Here is a 17,317-nt window from a genome sequence, read left to right on the forward strand (position 1 = left end):
CCACATTACGGAAGGTGACTCAAATATCCAAATAACCTATAAATAAAAAATTCGACCGAGTATCGCTAACGTGCTCCTCAGAATTGTTCCGTTCCCTTCCGTTCCGTTACTTTGTCATGGATCCTGTGCTCAGAACCTTACCAAACTTTCATCAAATTACCCTTGAAGTATATATTTTATAATAAAAAAAGAATTATCAAAATTGGTTAACGTGATTTTCAGTTATTCACCTATTTGTCGCGCATATACATAATGCAAATTTAAGACTTATGTCGTTTTCACATGGATACCATCATCGGAAAAAAAAATAAAAAAAATGGGACCCCACGGGAAGCACTACCTTTCAAACAAAAAAAAAATTATCAAAATCGGTCCACCCAGTGAAAAGTTATGAGGTAACAAACATAAAAAAAAAAAAAAAAAAAAAAAAAAAAAATATACAGACGAATTGATAACCTCCTCCTTTTGGAAGTCGGTTGAAAACTATCTTGATTTAAATTTGTCTTTTCCTTACATGTACGAAGGAGAAGAATTCCTACAGAACTTTACTTCAACTATTAGTTATATTGAGAGTTTGTAGTGTCTTTCTGGTTAGTTAAAAACGGTTTCAAGTAAAAATAGATTAGTTGAAGCTAGTTTTTGTTAAATTGTAAAATCGCTACAAATTATAATTTCGAACACCACACTTTCGATTGAAGTAATTTAGACTTAAAAATAATCTTTTCTGTGGAGCTTTGCTATTTTCATGCAAATATTTTTGGGCTGATAGACTCTGAGTGTAAATATGTTTTGATGCTGCTAATCGTGAATCTGTAAGGCGTTTACTTTGCTAGTTTCTATTGATTTCAACGTCAATGTTGTGACTAAATGTGAAACAAGTATCGAGATTATTAATTTTATCATTGACTTCGATTTGTTTTACAGCTGAAACAATTCTAGGTAAAGCGTCTACTTTAGAAATTTCGACGCTACATTTAGGAGGACTTTATCATCCAGAAGAAGAGATTCAAATGACATCCACATTACCTAATTTTGTTGGTTACCTCCAGAAATTCATTTTTAATGGCATAAAATATATAGACATGGCTAAAACGCTTGGTATTGGAAGCAATGATGAAAACAACAACATATACGATACGTCTAATATAATATTTACGGGTAAATTCGTGAAACCGGATTCTCTAAATGTTTATAAGGCTGTGACATTTAAATCGAAACACACATATGTTGGATTGCCTTTGTTGAAGGCATATGGGAATACGTATTTAGATTTTTACTTCCGAACGACCGAGATGGATGGGCTTTTATTCTATAATGGAGGAAAGAAACAGGACTTTATAGCCGTGGAATTGGTTAATGGCCATATACACTGCGTGTTCAATCTAGGAGATGGAGTAGTGACAATGAAAGATAAATTAAAGAGCTTTCTAAACGATAATAGATGGCACACCGTCTCGATAAGGAGACCGACTCCGAAAATCCATACAATGCAAGTCGATGAAGATTTGGAAATGCATACGACAAGTAAGATTAAAATGAAAATATCACAGAAACAATAATTTGATGAAAACAATGTTATTACATTTAATTTTATTTTAGGCTCTAATCTCATGCTGGAGCTAGATAGCGTTCTATACGTGGGCGGGGTGCCTAAGGAGATGTACACAGCACTGCCGGTAGGTGTATTGTCAAGGCAAGGTTTTGAAGGATGTATGTCAAGCTTAGATCTTCCCGGCGAGTCACCGTCTCTGATAGAAGATGCAGTCGTACCTAGTTCTTCATTAGTTTCAGGATGTGAAGGTATAACAATAAAGATAATTTCCTTAAAACTTCTTATAATAATATGATGGAATATTGAAATGGTAAATTTGACACAGGTCCTACCAAGTGCACGCATAACGCATGCGCTAATAAGGGCGTGTGCGTGCAGCAATGGAATACTTACGTTTGCGATTGTGACCTTACTTCATTTACGGGACCCACATGTTACGATGGTAAGAATATTTCATTTCAATGATTATTTTTGTATAACATGAATTTATTGTTTCCATATACCTTGTTACAATTATCCAACTATCGATCACCAAATCAATGAGACATTTATATTTACTATAAATTAATTATAATTTGTCTACTTCTCCTTGCTCATTACTTATGTTATGTGTATCTTGTATAAATTAAGACGATATCGTATTTTATTCCGAATGTGGATAAAAATATCCGTGCCTTTTCTAAATCTTTTAAGGTCTGCCTCAAACTCAATTATTGTCTTCTATAATGACATTAAACACATCCATTTTATTATTGATAATCATATACATATGTTATATCTTTCAGAATCAATTGCATATGAGTTCGGTCCTGGTCGAGGCATCATAACTTACACGTTTCCACCAAGCGCAGTCGCTGATACAGAAACTGATAAAGTAGCGGTCGGCTTTGTTACCAGCAAGTCTGACGCCGTGCTTTTGAGGATCGAGTCTTCTAATACGCAGGATTATATGCAAATGGAAATTGTAAGTTCTTCTTTAATCTCTAATTCTCTTAAGGCTAGGTTTAGTAAAATAAAAAATACAAATGAAAGATAAGTGCACCAAAAAGTCAGATATAATTTTGTTTCTTTTTTCGCTGAAAAAATTAGTATCTGACTAATTCGTTTTAATAGGTTTAACCGGTTATTTAATGTTAGTATTAGGATTGAGTGTTCATAAAAACAGCGTAATTAAATAATAATAGGAATTCATACGGCATGAACTAGGTTAAAAGGAAATATTAGTATTTTACTGTGTGTAATTGTTTAATTTAAATGATTAATTGAAACGTAGTGAGCAAAATAACTCATCTTTATTTTGCTATTTAATTTTGTTAGGCGCTTATTTAGTACTATTTTAAAATCAGCTCTATAGTAAACAAAAAACCTATAAAATGTTTATATTTCTGCTAAAGTTATGTTTGATTTATATATAAATATAAATCTGATATAGCTTCCATTTTGGAACACTTAGGGTAACAACAACAAATAACAAACAACAACAGCCTGTAAATTCCCACTGCTGGGCTAAAGGCCTCCTCTCCCTTTGAGGAGAAGGTTTGGAACATATTCCACCACGCTGTTCCAATGCGGGTTGGTTTCCACCAACCACATGTGGCAGAATTTCTATTAAATTTGTCACATGCAGGTTTCCTCATGATGTTTTCCTTTACCGCTGAGCACGAGATGAATTATAAAGACAAATTAAGCACATGAAACAGCGGTGCTTGCCCGGGTTTGAACCAGCAATCATCGGTTAAGATGCATGCGTTCTAACCACTGGGCCATCGACTTAGGGTAAAATTTAGGCCTATATTTATTTATTGTATAATATCAAATATGTAGTATATTTTATAATTATTATGTTAATAATATCGCCAGATCCGAGGTAATCTCTTCATGGTTTACAACGTGGGTGATGGAGACCATCCATTGGGTGACGAAGCGGCACGGGTAGACGACGGTGCTTACCACGTGGCTCGGTTCACAAGAAACGGCAGCCGAGCGGCGTTGCAGTTGGACAACTATGCTGTTAATATACGACATCCACAGGGTCAGTTTCAAAGGACTTTTTTGATCATGACATCTGTAATGATGTACAAGGGTATAATTATTTAGAATGCAAATATAACGATACCTACCTTAAATTAAAGGCCTTTTTTGATTATGACCAGTTTAGCAATTAAGTAAGTGGATCGGTTCCTCTCTGCTGCGATTATCGAAAAGATTATCGCTAAGTACGGGCGCTTTAAACGCTTATATAATTATATATAAGCGTTTAAAGCGAATATTTAGCTTACAATAATTTTCCAACCGTATTAATTGAAGTGATTCAATTGTACTCGGCTAAAACAAGACACTATAATTTTAAAATTGGAAGCAAAAGAACAAGCTTTAAAGATTCTCAACGAGAAGGGTCGAGCTAATAGAAGTGGTGTGACGCAGGCGGGCAGCAGTCGAGCATCTTCAACGGCATGTCGCGCGTGACGGTGGGCGGCGGCGGCGGCGGCGGGCGCTCGTTCAGCGGCGTGGTGGCGGGGCTCGTGCTCAACGGCGCGCGCCTGCTCGACCTCGCCGCCGCCGCCGACCCCGCCGCCGCGCTGCGCGGGGACGTGCGCCGCGCCGCCGCGCCGCTCGACCGCGACATCAACCGCATGCAGCAGGTGACCACGCACCATCCTAAAACCAAATAAAATCAAAGTCATTATAATACGAATTGTATTCAATTTATGGGTCTTTAGTCGCACTTCTATTTTTATGGCAAAACTTGGTACTCCATAACTCCATATGCCAGATATGGATCACCTGATATAAAGTGGTCACCATCCTCTAAATAATGCCTTTAGTTAAGTTTAACTAAATGACCGAGTTGGCTCATTCAATATTTAACCGGAACCCAAAAATACCAAATTTTGCTGCTTGTTAATAGAATATATTATGTTGAATGAGTGGTACCTACAAAGATGAACTTGCATGAAGCCCTATTTCAATTAATAATTTCACATATCTTATAATTGCAAGCAACTTCCACCTTTTTATAATTATTTGAATAAATTTTATATAGTCATGTTTATGTTAATACTATTTAGCCTAAGATTACATACATACATTAATTACTTATCACATCTTTAACAAAAGTAAAAGATTTAAAGTGAATGTAATCTTTTAACTTTTTATATATTATTCATTAAAGACACCACCATCGGGCTATGGTGGACCGGGAGTGCTTGACGAGCTCGTGTACTCCGGAGCTGGTTCAGGCTGCCGTGATGATGATGAGGACGCTTGTGTGCTACCTGACGCGGGATCTGGTGATGACCTAATCACTCCAGTTTACGTTCCATCTACGAGACGACCACCTTCTAAATTGCATAAGGTAAAGTTCGATCTCATTTATATCCTTGGTATTAAGAACTAAATTATAATACTGTTTAACAAAGGAAAGTGTCAACCTATTAATGTCCCAATCTTTGGCTAAGGCTTCCTAATATTTTCATGTAAAAATATTTATTTTTATTTAAAAGTCTGTAAATCCCTATTTTTGGGGGAATAAAAGGAAATTTATTCCACCAAGATATTCCACTATAAAATGGAGAAATGAAAAAAACCGTTTTAAGTTCAGACCACGACCATTGATTCAAATTTATGTGTTCTAGTGCCTGTTCTTCTTTCTTTTAACTTATTTTATATTTATTTTTCCCAGGGTGATATCAGTGGTAAACTTATGAAACCGTGCGACGACGAAGACTGCATTGAAGGCTCTGGTTCCAGTGGAGAGGAAATCACTGAACCGGAACATCCTATGACCACGTAATCAAATTTATATACGTATAATATCTTAGCAATTACATCATCGAGCTTAAGAACCACTCGTTTTGAAGTAAACTAGTATTTGTGTTTTGATTTATCTGGTAATAACTCTTGTTATTAAATGTTAGTTATGATATCTTATATCTTAACGATAAATAGCTACAACAATTACACCATTCAATACATTTACTATTACGTAAAACAATAAGTCCAATAGGAATAACAACAATTCTCTTGATGATGTTTTTATTATTTGTATTTGTTAAAAGTATCATCGTTGACCTGTTCCAGTGGTTAAATACCCCAAGCTGATAGTTTTCTTTAATTTTCTATTATTTACAGTTCTGGTGCGAGCAGTACCCATGCGATGACGTCACCTACCGCGCCAATATCAACGGAGCACGTAGATAAATCCCTTTCAGGCTCCACTGCTAGTGGCACGGATACCACTCATACCACTAAGAGCGATCAATCAACTCTACCCGATCATGATAATATGCATGCTGGTACTCTGGATACAGCGACCACGCCTGAAAAGGGAACTACACCAACTGACGGTGAGAAAATTATTTTAAGTCTTTTGTTTAAAATTTTCAATTCACAAATGTCAATTATTATCATTACATAGTATAAAACAAAGTCGCTTACTGCTATCTGTTCCTATGTATGCTTAGATCTTTAAAATGACGTTACGGATTTTGATGCAGTATTTTTAATAGATAGAGTGCCTTGAGAGTTTTTTGTATCTAATACATGGACAATAAATAATATAGTAAAAGAACTCTAAACATTTTATAAGTTACTAACGTGACGACGTAAATAAAAAAATACTGTGGTATATTTAGTATCAGCATTGCATCCGTATGAAGCCGGGGCAGGTTAGGCCTCTATATAATACTAGTAAAGCTATTAATTAATCTTATAAATAAAAAATTGCAGACCGTTCCCACTCCGGCCACTTCACCCCCACAATGACGGGCAAGCACACAGAATCTACTCGCACCACGGAAGATGATCATCGCATACCAGACTATGAAGACCATAAGAACGAAATAGAAACGAGATCGCCAACATACGAAATCGAAGAACAGGATCGAGGACCGAGGATACACCCGGATTACAATGGATATGAACACGAGATCACCACTAAGTGGTATCATCCGAAGACCACTGACAGTAGGGTTGTGCCGCCCGAGTCTGAATTCTTTGCAACCGTCGTAGGTAAGTTAAGCATAATTATTGTATATACAAGTGATCACTACAAACCGTATAATTTGTACAAAGCAGGCACAAGGGTCACAACATATTCAGTTCCTCAAGGTCAACAACAACAACAACAGTCTGTAAATTTCCCACTGCTGAGTTATGGCCTCCTAACGCTTTTGAGGAGAAGAAGTGGAACCTATTCCACCAGGCTGTTCCAATGCTGGTTGTTGGAATACACATGTGGTAGAATTTCTACGAAATTATACAAAATCAGGTGTACTCACGATGTTCTAACCACTGGGTCATCTTGGCTTTTTTGAATGGTCAATAAGTCTTTTAACATCAGGTGGCCGTTTTGCTGAGCCGCCTACCAAATTAAGTTATAATTTAGATAAGTTTGATAGTTTTAAGAGACATTTGAAATAATTTTACAGGAATAGTGGCTTCAGTGCTGATAGCAATAATACTGATCGTGATCATCGTGCTCAAGTTGGTGTTCCGTCTGGACCCCTCCTACAAGGTGACTGAGGATAAGAACTATCAACAAAGTGCTAGTGCGGCATTGCTAGGAAACCAGGTCAGTAACTGACCAAAGCACCACTGATTCATCCAACGTTTTCATCTGAACATCTATCAATAAGACATGGATTTGGTTTCATCAAAACAGTCATCACTTCTATACTATGTCTGTCTGTCTGTTACACGCCCAAACTATTGAACTAAATTTGGTATAAAGCAAGTTTTAACCTCAAGGAAGTTTTTTTATGTCTAATACCAAAAGATCAACAGCTTAAACGCGAACGCAGCCACAGGCGACTAGTTTGTTCTTGAAAGTTTAATATGTATATATATTGGGTATACCATATTAGTTCCGGTTGGTTCTTTATTTATGATTTTTATTAATATGAAATATCATGACACATAGACCTTTATAGTTCTGATTGCACCAAGTAAAAAGCACGCTAATGTATGTAAAGTGTAAAGTAATATATCTCATATAATTTTGACAATATTTTTAAAAAGTGGTGTCTTGGAAATAGTGCCCAAGCCGTCCGATTGAGTTTTGCTTATAACTGCATTAAAATTATCGAGCGGGCTTGATGTAACCCCTGGAGGATTATGTTATTTACTCATTAAAGTTCGATAAAGTTAGGTTTAGTTAAAACTTATTCCTAACAATAGTTAAGTTAGGAAGTTTTTGGGATTTTTTGGGCACCGTAAACCATATAAATCTTCGAATTATTTAAAATAAGGTCGTTTCAGTAGATTCATCTTTGTTAACTAGTTAAGACGTTGAGTCGTCTCTTGATCGCTGTGATGTTTGCCAGGCTCACTCGAGCTACCAAAGCGCTTCGAGCGCTGCGGGCGCTGGCGGCGCGTCCCGCTCGCTGCAGCCCCTAGCGCTGCAGCGCAACGGCAGCGCCCCGCTCGCACCACCGCAGCCCGTGAAGCGAGACGGCATCAAGGAGTGGTACGTGTAGGTGTGTACTGTTAGGTGGCTTGTGGTCGCAGCTCGCTGGAGGGTCGATGATGTTCGAATTTTTAGTTTCAAATACTTTCATTGAATTTCCTTTAACCGAAGTATACACGACAAAATATTTATCCAAGATGTCTTATCATAAATGTATTTAAGTGTTAGCTGTGAGTGTCTTGTGTCAACAGTGCACTTCATTCTTAAAATGATGTATTATGTAAACGAAGTTTGTTGCTCGTACCATACATGTACCCATCTAATACTGACGTATTATTATATTTTGTCAAAATAATTTTAATGTCAATGAAACACACATGATTGTAAGTTACATTACAATATAGCTGCTTCAGGCTATGGAATTGTATTTATGCTGGACTGGGTTTTCATTGTATTAATTATTTAATATATGTTTGTGAAATACCATAAGTTATTGTGATCATGGTTTATTTGTTTAATTATGTCCAAACATTAAATTAACTGTATAAAATAATAATAACAGTAACAAAACATATACAATACGCCTATTTGTGTTCAAAAAATGATGAAAAAGCTATATCGGTGATAATTATACAGTTACTTTAATACCACATGAACAGAACTTACGTTAAAATTGATTTAAATGTTTATTAACCATGTATTTGTACGCATTCGTTTGTAACCATCAACATTTAGATCCATCAAGGTGCTAAGTACATTCTAAAATGTTACTGACCCTGATTTAAATAAAGGCAGTCCTCGACTTACGTCTTTTCAAGTTACGTCGAATAATGACACTATTCATCAAGCATACGTCATCGATTTCCGCCACAGGAGAATTTACTTGTCGCGAGGCCAATATCATAACAAGCAGAAAAAAACGGGGCAATCTGAAACGTCCCAACTTACGTCAATATGCCGTAAGTTTGAGGACTGCCTGTATACAGAACCAGCGACGAATTTATAAACTCTCCCTACAAGTCACCTAAAACGGAACATATCAGGTAGATCGATTTATATACGACATGTAGTGATTCGAATATCAACCCGTAGATGCTTCATTCCTTAATTAGCTGAATGGATAATTAATAATCGATATGAAAAAGCCGAAATCGATATTAATGGTTGGTAAGAATCGATTAGTAACGATTAAGTTGCATAAGACAGAAATGAAATATCGACTGATACACAAGTGTTAATGTAAATATTAATTAACGTAATGTTGTAGTCACTTGTGCGATCGGGTGTGAGTTATTGAAAATCTGCGCAAACCTGGAAAAAGATATGGAAATATTTAAATGAATCTCTCAAGAAATAATCAACTGAAATGCAAAATTCCTAAAGTCAAAGTTTTCATTTTAACACTTGAAACATAATGCTATTACTTTCAATTCTTCCTTTGAATATATTTTATCGTGAATCAATTTCAATCTTGAGAGGTCATTGAAATGTCTGTCAAACATTATTGCTTTGATGACATAATTTTCATTTTTATCCCGATTTACTTTACAATCATCAGCTTTGTTAAATCATACCATGCCCTTTCTGCCTTTAATAGTTTAACTTATGCTAAGACTTATAAATAGATTGTCTGTAATAATTATTTCATCAGATGTTTCAACTATTCCTAATTTCGTTTATATTTCTAAGTTAAACAGATCTGACTTCAAGTTGATCACGTAATATAATTTAATAAAACAAATATCTGATGAATATAATTAGACTGCAAACCATATGAATAGGGGTACAAGGCTAAAATTTGGGCTGCCATCACTGAAAATGAAGCATATCGTTCAACTGAAGACTTCGGCACTTTTACAATTTAAATTTTCTCTTTCCTATATATATTAGGTCTTATACAATATTTTTAATGAATAGACGACGCGAGTAGGGAAATGAAATGTATTGTTGGAGGTCGATTAGCTTGATAGAGACGGGTATAATAACAATAGAAGGCGTTAAAACGTATGAGCTTGTAGGAAATGATGGTACAGTAGATATTCTATGCATTAACCCACTGAGTTCAAGGTTGGTTTTATTCTGTTACCGATTTTTCAAGTAGAGGCCTAATTGAAGAGCTATTTATTTCACAATGTTAATGAATTTCAAATTGTTGAAAATAATGTAAATATTTATAAATTTAACATGAAAATTAAAGAATTATAACTAATCCAGGACTAGTTCCTCAAAGCGTCCTAATCGTATCCTATTTATAAAATAATAATCGAATAAAAATAAATCGCAAAATATCATGATCATTTTATAATTACTTTACGAACTGTAATTTTTATTTACTTTTACTTAGAATTCGTTTTATTCAAGTACAGGGAAATAAGTAACCAAATCGGTATGTTCGTGTTTTGTTTCATCTATTCTCTCTTCATGAAGGTTGTTGGGGTATTTAATTATGTCGCCATTATTTTCAATATATTCCGTCAGATCATCCACGCAAGTAAGTTAAGTGATTACGCCCTAAGCTTTGTCATTAAAAATTCCTCTACGATTTTATATTACTGAAAAATCGCTTATATTTTTTACAATAAAAAAACATCCACCGTCCCGTTTTCCTCTTTCCCGATAAATTTTCAATTAGCTTTAAATAAAAGTCATATTTATATAGATTGTTATGGAGCACAGGTTTTAGGTACTCGAAGTTGCATTTATTGTATATAGTTAATGTAATTAAATGGTATTGTACGGTGTAACGTCACACTCGTTTTACGGCACAAAATGTTAAAACAACAATTTGTTTGTCAATTTTAGGTCGTAATTAATGTTTAATGTAATTAAATTGTTTATTTGTACCGGATTTTTGTGTTGTTTCACTGTATTGGTTACTAATGTTTTTAATGAATCAGGCTTATCTTGGATTGGTTTGTCATCAGGCATTTTAGTATGTGGAAAATATACTTCATCTTTTCTGATATGTGTATCAGTAAGATTAGTGATATTATATTTTATGGTAAAGGATTCACGTTCACGGGTTAGTTAGTAATTTGAATAGATACATTTCAAAATATTATAACTAGATAAACTTTCGAACGTTATTGAATCTTTTATGATAAAATCCTTCGAAACTATTTAGTGCTTATTTCGAAACTATTGTATCTGATGAGCCTAGAAATTGAAGAATTGAAGACACCTGCATGACCAAACTAAGTAACACGTTATCTATCATTTATAAAATTGTTGTCACTCCTATGCGATTTAAAGAGAAGATTGCAAAGACTGCAAAGATATTAAACTACATAGGTTTGACTGTAGCCTTATAATTGATTCGTGTAATATCCCTTAGCTGATCAGATCAGGTGTGTTCGATCCCTAATGATATGTTTGTTTCAACCGTATTCAATTGCAATTGTTGTACAGCCGATCTCGATCGGACCAAGGTTTGTTTGTGTAAAACGTCAAATTTTGAAAATAATAATAAATTATGTAATTTACATCTTTGTTTTTTGTTACAACCTTCCTCAAATAAAACAAATCAAATTCTATCAATACGTTTTATATTCTTTGCGTTTTTATAGTGGCATTGAAATTTTTCAAATTAGATATTAATCGAACGAACGAAGGGCATAAAATATGTGGCTGAGCTTTTTTTTATACAATTACAATATTCTATAATTTCGAAAAAGTCAATGATAATCAGAAAATAAATTTAAGTACAATATATAATACATTTTTTGCTCATTTTAGTTGAAAACTTACACTTAATACTTAATATTCTTGTGTTCCGTTTTTATGGTGAGAAGATTCAAAAGTGGTTGTAATAAAGTATGTTTTGATTTGATGTGTCTATTTGCCAATAGATAAATTAAAAAACCAAGGCCAGGAACACTTGTGTGCTAAAGGTGAGATACAATAGGTGAGATTATGATTGATCACACCTTAGGAATTAAATTACATACAGCCTTCTGGTTATTTCTTTTTATATTGACAACCTCCATGGTCGGTTTTCATGGGTACGCCACTCCGAAGTCCAGAGTTCGATTCCTGGCCGAGTCAATGTAGATCATCATTTGTCTTCTATGTTGTCTTGGGTGTTTGTGGTGCCGTCGTTACTTCTGATTTTCCATGACACAAGTGCTTTAGCTACTTACATTGGGATCAGAGTATGTGATGTTGTCTCATATTTATTTTTTTTGAAAATATTTAAATAAGAAAATTGACAAAAAAAGACCAGTTGAGTTTCTTTTGACGGTTTTCCTCAGAACAGTATATTTTCTTTTTCAAACTGGTGGTAGTATTTAATAAAGTAAATATAGTGCTTCTATATTTAATAAACGATTTTTAGTTACATTTTGAATATATTTAAATCAACAATATGTATCCTTAAATCTATAATTGCATTGTTAGAAATTGAATAAAAATACGAATGAAACGTCATGACGGCGGTTCTTCAATACTACGCAGACATTTTTAACTGCCGTTTAGTAAATTCAAATCGTTTGTAAAAAATACATTGGTAGAAAAGGCATATTATTTGATACAAGATTTTATAGATGATAAAAAAGCGTGGAGTTAATAACTGTTGACTTTCAAGCAGGATACATTAATTTAAATAATTGTATTTAATTAACATGACTTTGTATTTTTTAAATGTTAAAAAAGAGTAACTACTGAATTTCTCGCCGGTTCTTCTCGGTAGAATCTACTCTAATCTAATCTTTCCCAATCGGTGGTAGCTTCACTTAATTGTAAAATAGACGATTCAAGTCATTGTAAAAGCCTACTTGAATAAAGTTAATTTAAATTTGGTTTGATTTGATTTGATACGCACGAAATATAATTTAGCCAGTGTAAATACTTTCTAATTATTCTCCAATATCAATGATAGTGTCAATAAGACATAGAATTCTAAATCTAATATAGTAGTTTTTCTTAATTTTTTACAGGCTCATCAGGGACATGGGACGTTTGAACGTTAATTGTATTCTATAGCCAATCTAAAGCCAACGATATTGTTCATAATTAGGTATTTCGGCTTAAGTATTGGTCTCAAGTCACCACGCATATCCGCCAACATAATGCAATACAGGTCCAAACAGTTCAAGTATTTGTTACGTGCGCAGTTGAATGAGTCTGTGTCATTAGAAAAGGGATAAAACATCAAAAATCCTATGATTGGCTATGCTCTGGAAGTCTAAGAAGTGATTAATACATTTGATACGAAGTAATGGAGACGATATCTAGAGTCGAAAATGTTTTAAAATATCGTTTCAAATTAGCTCGATTGTATAAAATGATATCTTATTTTCTTAGTAGCAAATTGAAAATTGAAGATATACTTCATTTTAGCCCGCAGCCGATATCGGTCAGGCGGGGGACAAACTGGAAACAGACTGAAAAATACTAAAAGAAGTGTAATTAATAATTTCCTAACAGATTTTGAACCCAGAATTGAGTGACCTTAAGAAACCTTAATATCTTAATAATATTAAGATTATTTTTTGTAAATGAAAATGTATTTCTTTCATTTCTTGTTTCTTTGTTGACATTACAGAAGTTCACGGCGGCTATTATGAAAATAATCGTGTATTACTTACTTATGATTAGACCATTTAGTTTTAAATGTCAAGATAATGCTAAAGGGAAAGTACTGAATCAGATGTCGTAAACATTTTAAAAATATGTATAAATATGTTAATATAAAATGTTTCGTACAAATGTTTTCTTTCATTGACAAATATGTAAGAAACACTTTAGTCATGTGTAATTAAAATCAAATTCCAAGTTTTTAGGTTATTGACGGGGTACCGGGGTACCTTGGGAATGAAATGATTGCCTCCTGGCTGTTTTTATTCATATACAATATGTATCTAATTAATTTGACAAAAAAGACCCGGTGAGTTTCTTTCGGTGATTCTTCTTAGGTCATGGTGTTCCTTTTTCCGAACCGGTGGTAGGGTTTAATATGATCAGATGACGTTGAATAAAGTAATTTAAGTTTGAGTTTGATGATACACAGAATGGTTAATATTTCTTACTGGTCAAACGACTATGGGTAATAACCATTTACCAATGCTATATTATATACATGGAAAATTAAGTTTTTGTGTCCTGATTTCATTCCATAATCTTTAGTTAAGATTGAAATTCGACGTTACAAAAATCACTCAACATCAAAAAATGTATTAACAAATATAATAATTCTTCTCGACATTGATCTAATGGTCTTTCCTTTAACAGCCGAAAGCCATTATCTAAGTATCACAAATCAAAATATATTTTGGTGACGCAATTTCTTAAGACATTCGAATTATCATTTCAATATTAAATTACCTTAAACCTGTCATCGGAATAAATATCCTGCCGAAAAGAGAGCAATATTTAATGGATGCTGCTTATATAGGTATAAGCAGCATCAATTAAAGATTTACTAATAGAAAAACATACCTTAAACAAAAGATGGTAAATAACATTGCGTTAATATCTTACCTAATCCTACCTTATTGCGCTTCAACTGAATAAATATCAATTAGTTTTCACCTTCTCAAAGTTTATCTCGTATTAGAAAAGAATTTAGTTTTTTTAGTAATACTTTAAATACGTACTGAGAAAAGTACTGATCCGCAACACAGAACACAACATTTTTTATGCCTTTGGTATTTATAGTTATACATATCGAATTTCTTAATTATATTTTATTAATAAATTCAATTTTTACTCAAAGATAGTTTGAAAAAAGAGAAGATATGATTACGAAAAGTTCTATGTAATTATTTATATATTTGCATACTTTTTGTTTGAACACACAGACGTTTAGCAAACAAAACGGTACAAACAAACGACAGTTTCGAAAAAAATATGCGTATTCATAGTTGTTATTAAGTTCTTTGGATTAAAAAATCATTTGAGAAGCTATTATATAAGTCAATTATTTAGCATTTCAATATTTAACCCAGTGATACGTTGCGTTTTTTTTGTAAATTAAATTGTGACTTTAAGTATCGAAATTGCTTTCGAATCACGTCGTTAATTTTTAAGCAAACTAAAAATATAACCACAGGTTTAACTTCTCTGACTTTAAGCTTTGTATAAAGGTTTTAATCCCCTGCATTTTTCATTTCTTAGCTAGCAAAGTCTAGGAACGTGGCCGATACCATGTTTTTAAGAAACATAATCATCATATTATTTCAAGTAAATGTATTAACAATATGCGGTGAAAAATCTCTTTTCATTGCTGATGAAGATTTTGTAAAAATAGCTAATAGCGCTGAATGTGTTTTAAATCTATCTGCTAAGTACTTTGTTGATAAAAAAGCTTTAAGCGGCAGTATTGTTGTAGTAAGCGTCAATTCTAATGCTTCAGCCGATGAGAGTCAGTTATTAAAAACTATGCATAAGGGAAAAAAATATTCCATCATGGTTAAAAACGCTTTTCGTCGACACGCCAACGCTTCACATTTTCGAGAGAAAGCTAAAAATTATTTGCTTATATTAAAAAAGAAATTCGAGCTCATGAATCACTTGGGACAATTGAGTGGATTACCGACTTGGAATCCATTAGCTAAAGCGATAGTTTACTACAAGCTAAAGCCAAGGGAAAGTGGTTCAGAAATAGCTAAATCATTTATTAACGATCTCAGGAAATATAGAATCCTCAAAAGTATGGCATTCATATATAACCCATTAAACGAAGAAGTCACTTCATATTCGTGGACCCCATACACGGACAAAAATTGTGCCGGAAAATGTAACTCCGTATACATTTTAGACAAATGCAGAAACAATAATATAAAACAATTAGAAGTTCAAAGGGAAATGTTTCCATTAGACTTAAAAGGATGCCCTTTAATAACCTACGCTGTTATATCTGAACCGTACGTGATGCCCCCTGAAAGGAAAGTTTCGAACACAATGTGGGACGATGCTTATGAATTTCAAAAAGGCGGAGAGATTAATCTCGTGAAGATTGTAAGTGAATTCACAAACATGAGCCTTGTTATACGAATGTCGGAGAAACAGGAAAATTGGGGGGACATATACGCAAACGGGACCGTGACTGGCGGATACGGTGCCTTGCTAAACGACTCAGTGGATCTCCTCTTCGGTAATATAGAAGTTACGAGAACTGCGCGGAAGCTATTCCATCCCACGGTTAGTTACACACAAGACGAGATGACTTGGTGTGTTCCCAAAGCGAAACAGGCCGCGACTTGGGACAATTTATTCATAATTTTCCAATGGTCTACATGGGTCGCAACTTTGATGAGTGTTTTGGTAATGGGTCTAATCTTTCATTTCCTGCATTATAGAGAAAATCGAACGACGCCGATTTGGCCGACGAACTCAATTTTAATGACGTTTAGTATGCTGCTTGGATGGGGAGCCAAATTTGATCCCAAATCGTCAGTGTTCCGCATACTGATTTTCGTTTGGCTCTGCTTTAGTTTAAACATGGGGATATCGTACGAATCATTTCTAAGAAGCTTCCTAATGCACCCAAGATTCGAGAAGCAGATAAGCAGCGAATCGGATCTTATTCAGTCTAGAATTCCTTTGGGAGGCAGGGAGATTTACCGATCCTATTTTGAGACTAATAACGCAAGCTCGTTTTATTTATATCGCAAATATAACTCGACAACGTTCTCCGAGGGGATAAGACGAGCGGCTTTAGATAGGAATTTCGCCGTTGTTTCATCGAAGAGGCAAGCGAAATACATAGATCAGAAATTAGGTAAAGGTGCGGCGTTGATTTACTGCTTTCCCGAGAGCAATAACCTCTACAAGTACGGTGTTGTTTTACTCGCTAGGAAATGGTTTCCGATGTTGGAAAGGTTTAATAATATTATACGAAGCGTTTCTGAAAACGGTCTAATAGATAAATGGAACAAAGAACTGTTTATACACAGCATCAGCACGGATGGAACTAGCGCTATACTCCCGTTAAGTATTCAGCACTTGCTCGGAGCTTTTATGCTGATTGGAATCTTATATACTCTTAGTATAATAGTATTTATAGCTGAAGTAGTTTTGGGTTATCTCAAGAAGAAAAAGGAAATCGAGAAACGTAATGTGAAAATCTGTAAACAAAAAACAAACGTTTAGTTCCGAAGTGGATAGAACTAGGTGTTTTATCCAATTATTTAGGTAGTAGTTATAGTTGATCATGGTGGCTGCCAGCGACCATTTACCATGTAATAAGAAAACAAATTGAAAGTAATCGTTTTAAGAATAATAGCTATAATATAAATATTCCAATAAAGTGTTTTGCTTGTTTCTTAATAATATCCAAGTTTAAATACATAGTCAAACTTGTTGGTACAAACCAAAATGAGGCTTAATCCAACGCTTTAAGATTAATATTCCTTGTATCC

At 34.2% G+C, this 17,317-nt stretch overlaps 2 protein-coding genes across 2 annotated transcripts in view; both read left to right on the top strand.

The window, feature by feature from the left end:
• The window catches only part of LOC124538649 (neurexin-1), a 188,542-nt gene extending 179,211 nt beyond the window's left edge, over window positions 1-9,331 (top strand). Inside the window, exons 17-28 of the mRNA XM_047115781.1 lie at window positions 925-1,524; window positions 1,600-1,800; window positions 1,878-1,994; window positions 2,338-2,516; window positions 3,413-3,584; window positions 3,977-4,194; window positions 4,725-4,907; window positions 5,235-5,341; window positions 5,684-5,898; window positions 6,281-6,562; window positions 6,982-7,124; window positions 7,876-9,331. Of these exons, the coding sequence (XP_046971737.1) occupies window positions 925-1,524; window positions 1,600-1,800; window positions 1,878-1,994; window positions 2,338-2,516; window positions 3,413-3,584; window positions 3,977-4,194; window positions 4,725-4,907; window positions 5,235-5,341; window positions 5,684-5,898; window positions 6,281-6,562; window positions 6,982-7,124; window positions 7,876-8,028 (2,570 nt within the window). The 3' untranslated portion in view covers window positions 8,029-9,331. The remainder of the gene's footprint in view (window positions 1-924; window positions 1,525-1,599; window positions 1,801-1,877; window positions 1,995-2,337; window positions 2,517-3,412; window positions 3,585-3,976; window positions 4,195-4,724; window positions 4,908-5,234; window positions 5,342-5,683; window positions 5,899-6,280; window positions 6,563-6,981; window positions 7,125-7,875) is intronic.
• Window positions 9,332-15,101: 5,770 nt separating this feature from the next.
• Window positions 15,102-17,048, top strand: LOC124538563. The gene has a single exon (XM_047115653.1). It carries the CDS (start codon window positions 15,102-15,104, stop codon window positions 17,046-17,048), a length of 1,947 nt encoding a protein of 648 aa, XP_046971609.1.
• The last annotated feature ends 269 nt before the right edge of the window (window positions 17,049-17,317 follow it).

Source organism: Vanessa cardui, chromosome 20, assembly GCF_905220365.1.
Source record: "Vanessa cardui chromosome 20, ilVanCard2.1, whole genome shotgun sequence".
In the NCBI taxonomy this organism is placed as follows: domain Eukaryota; kingdom Metazoa; phylum Arthropoda; class Insecta; order Lepidoptera; family Nymphalidae; genus Vanessa; species Vanessa cardui.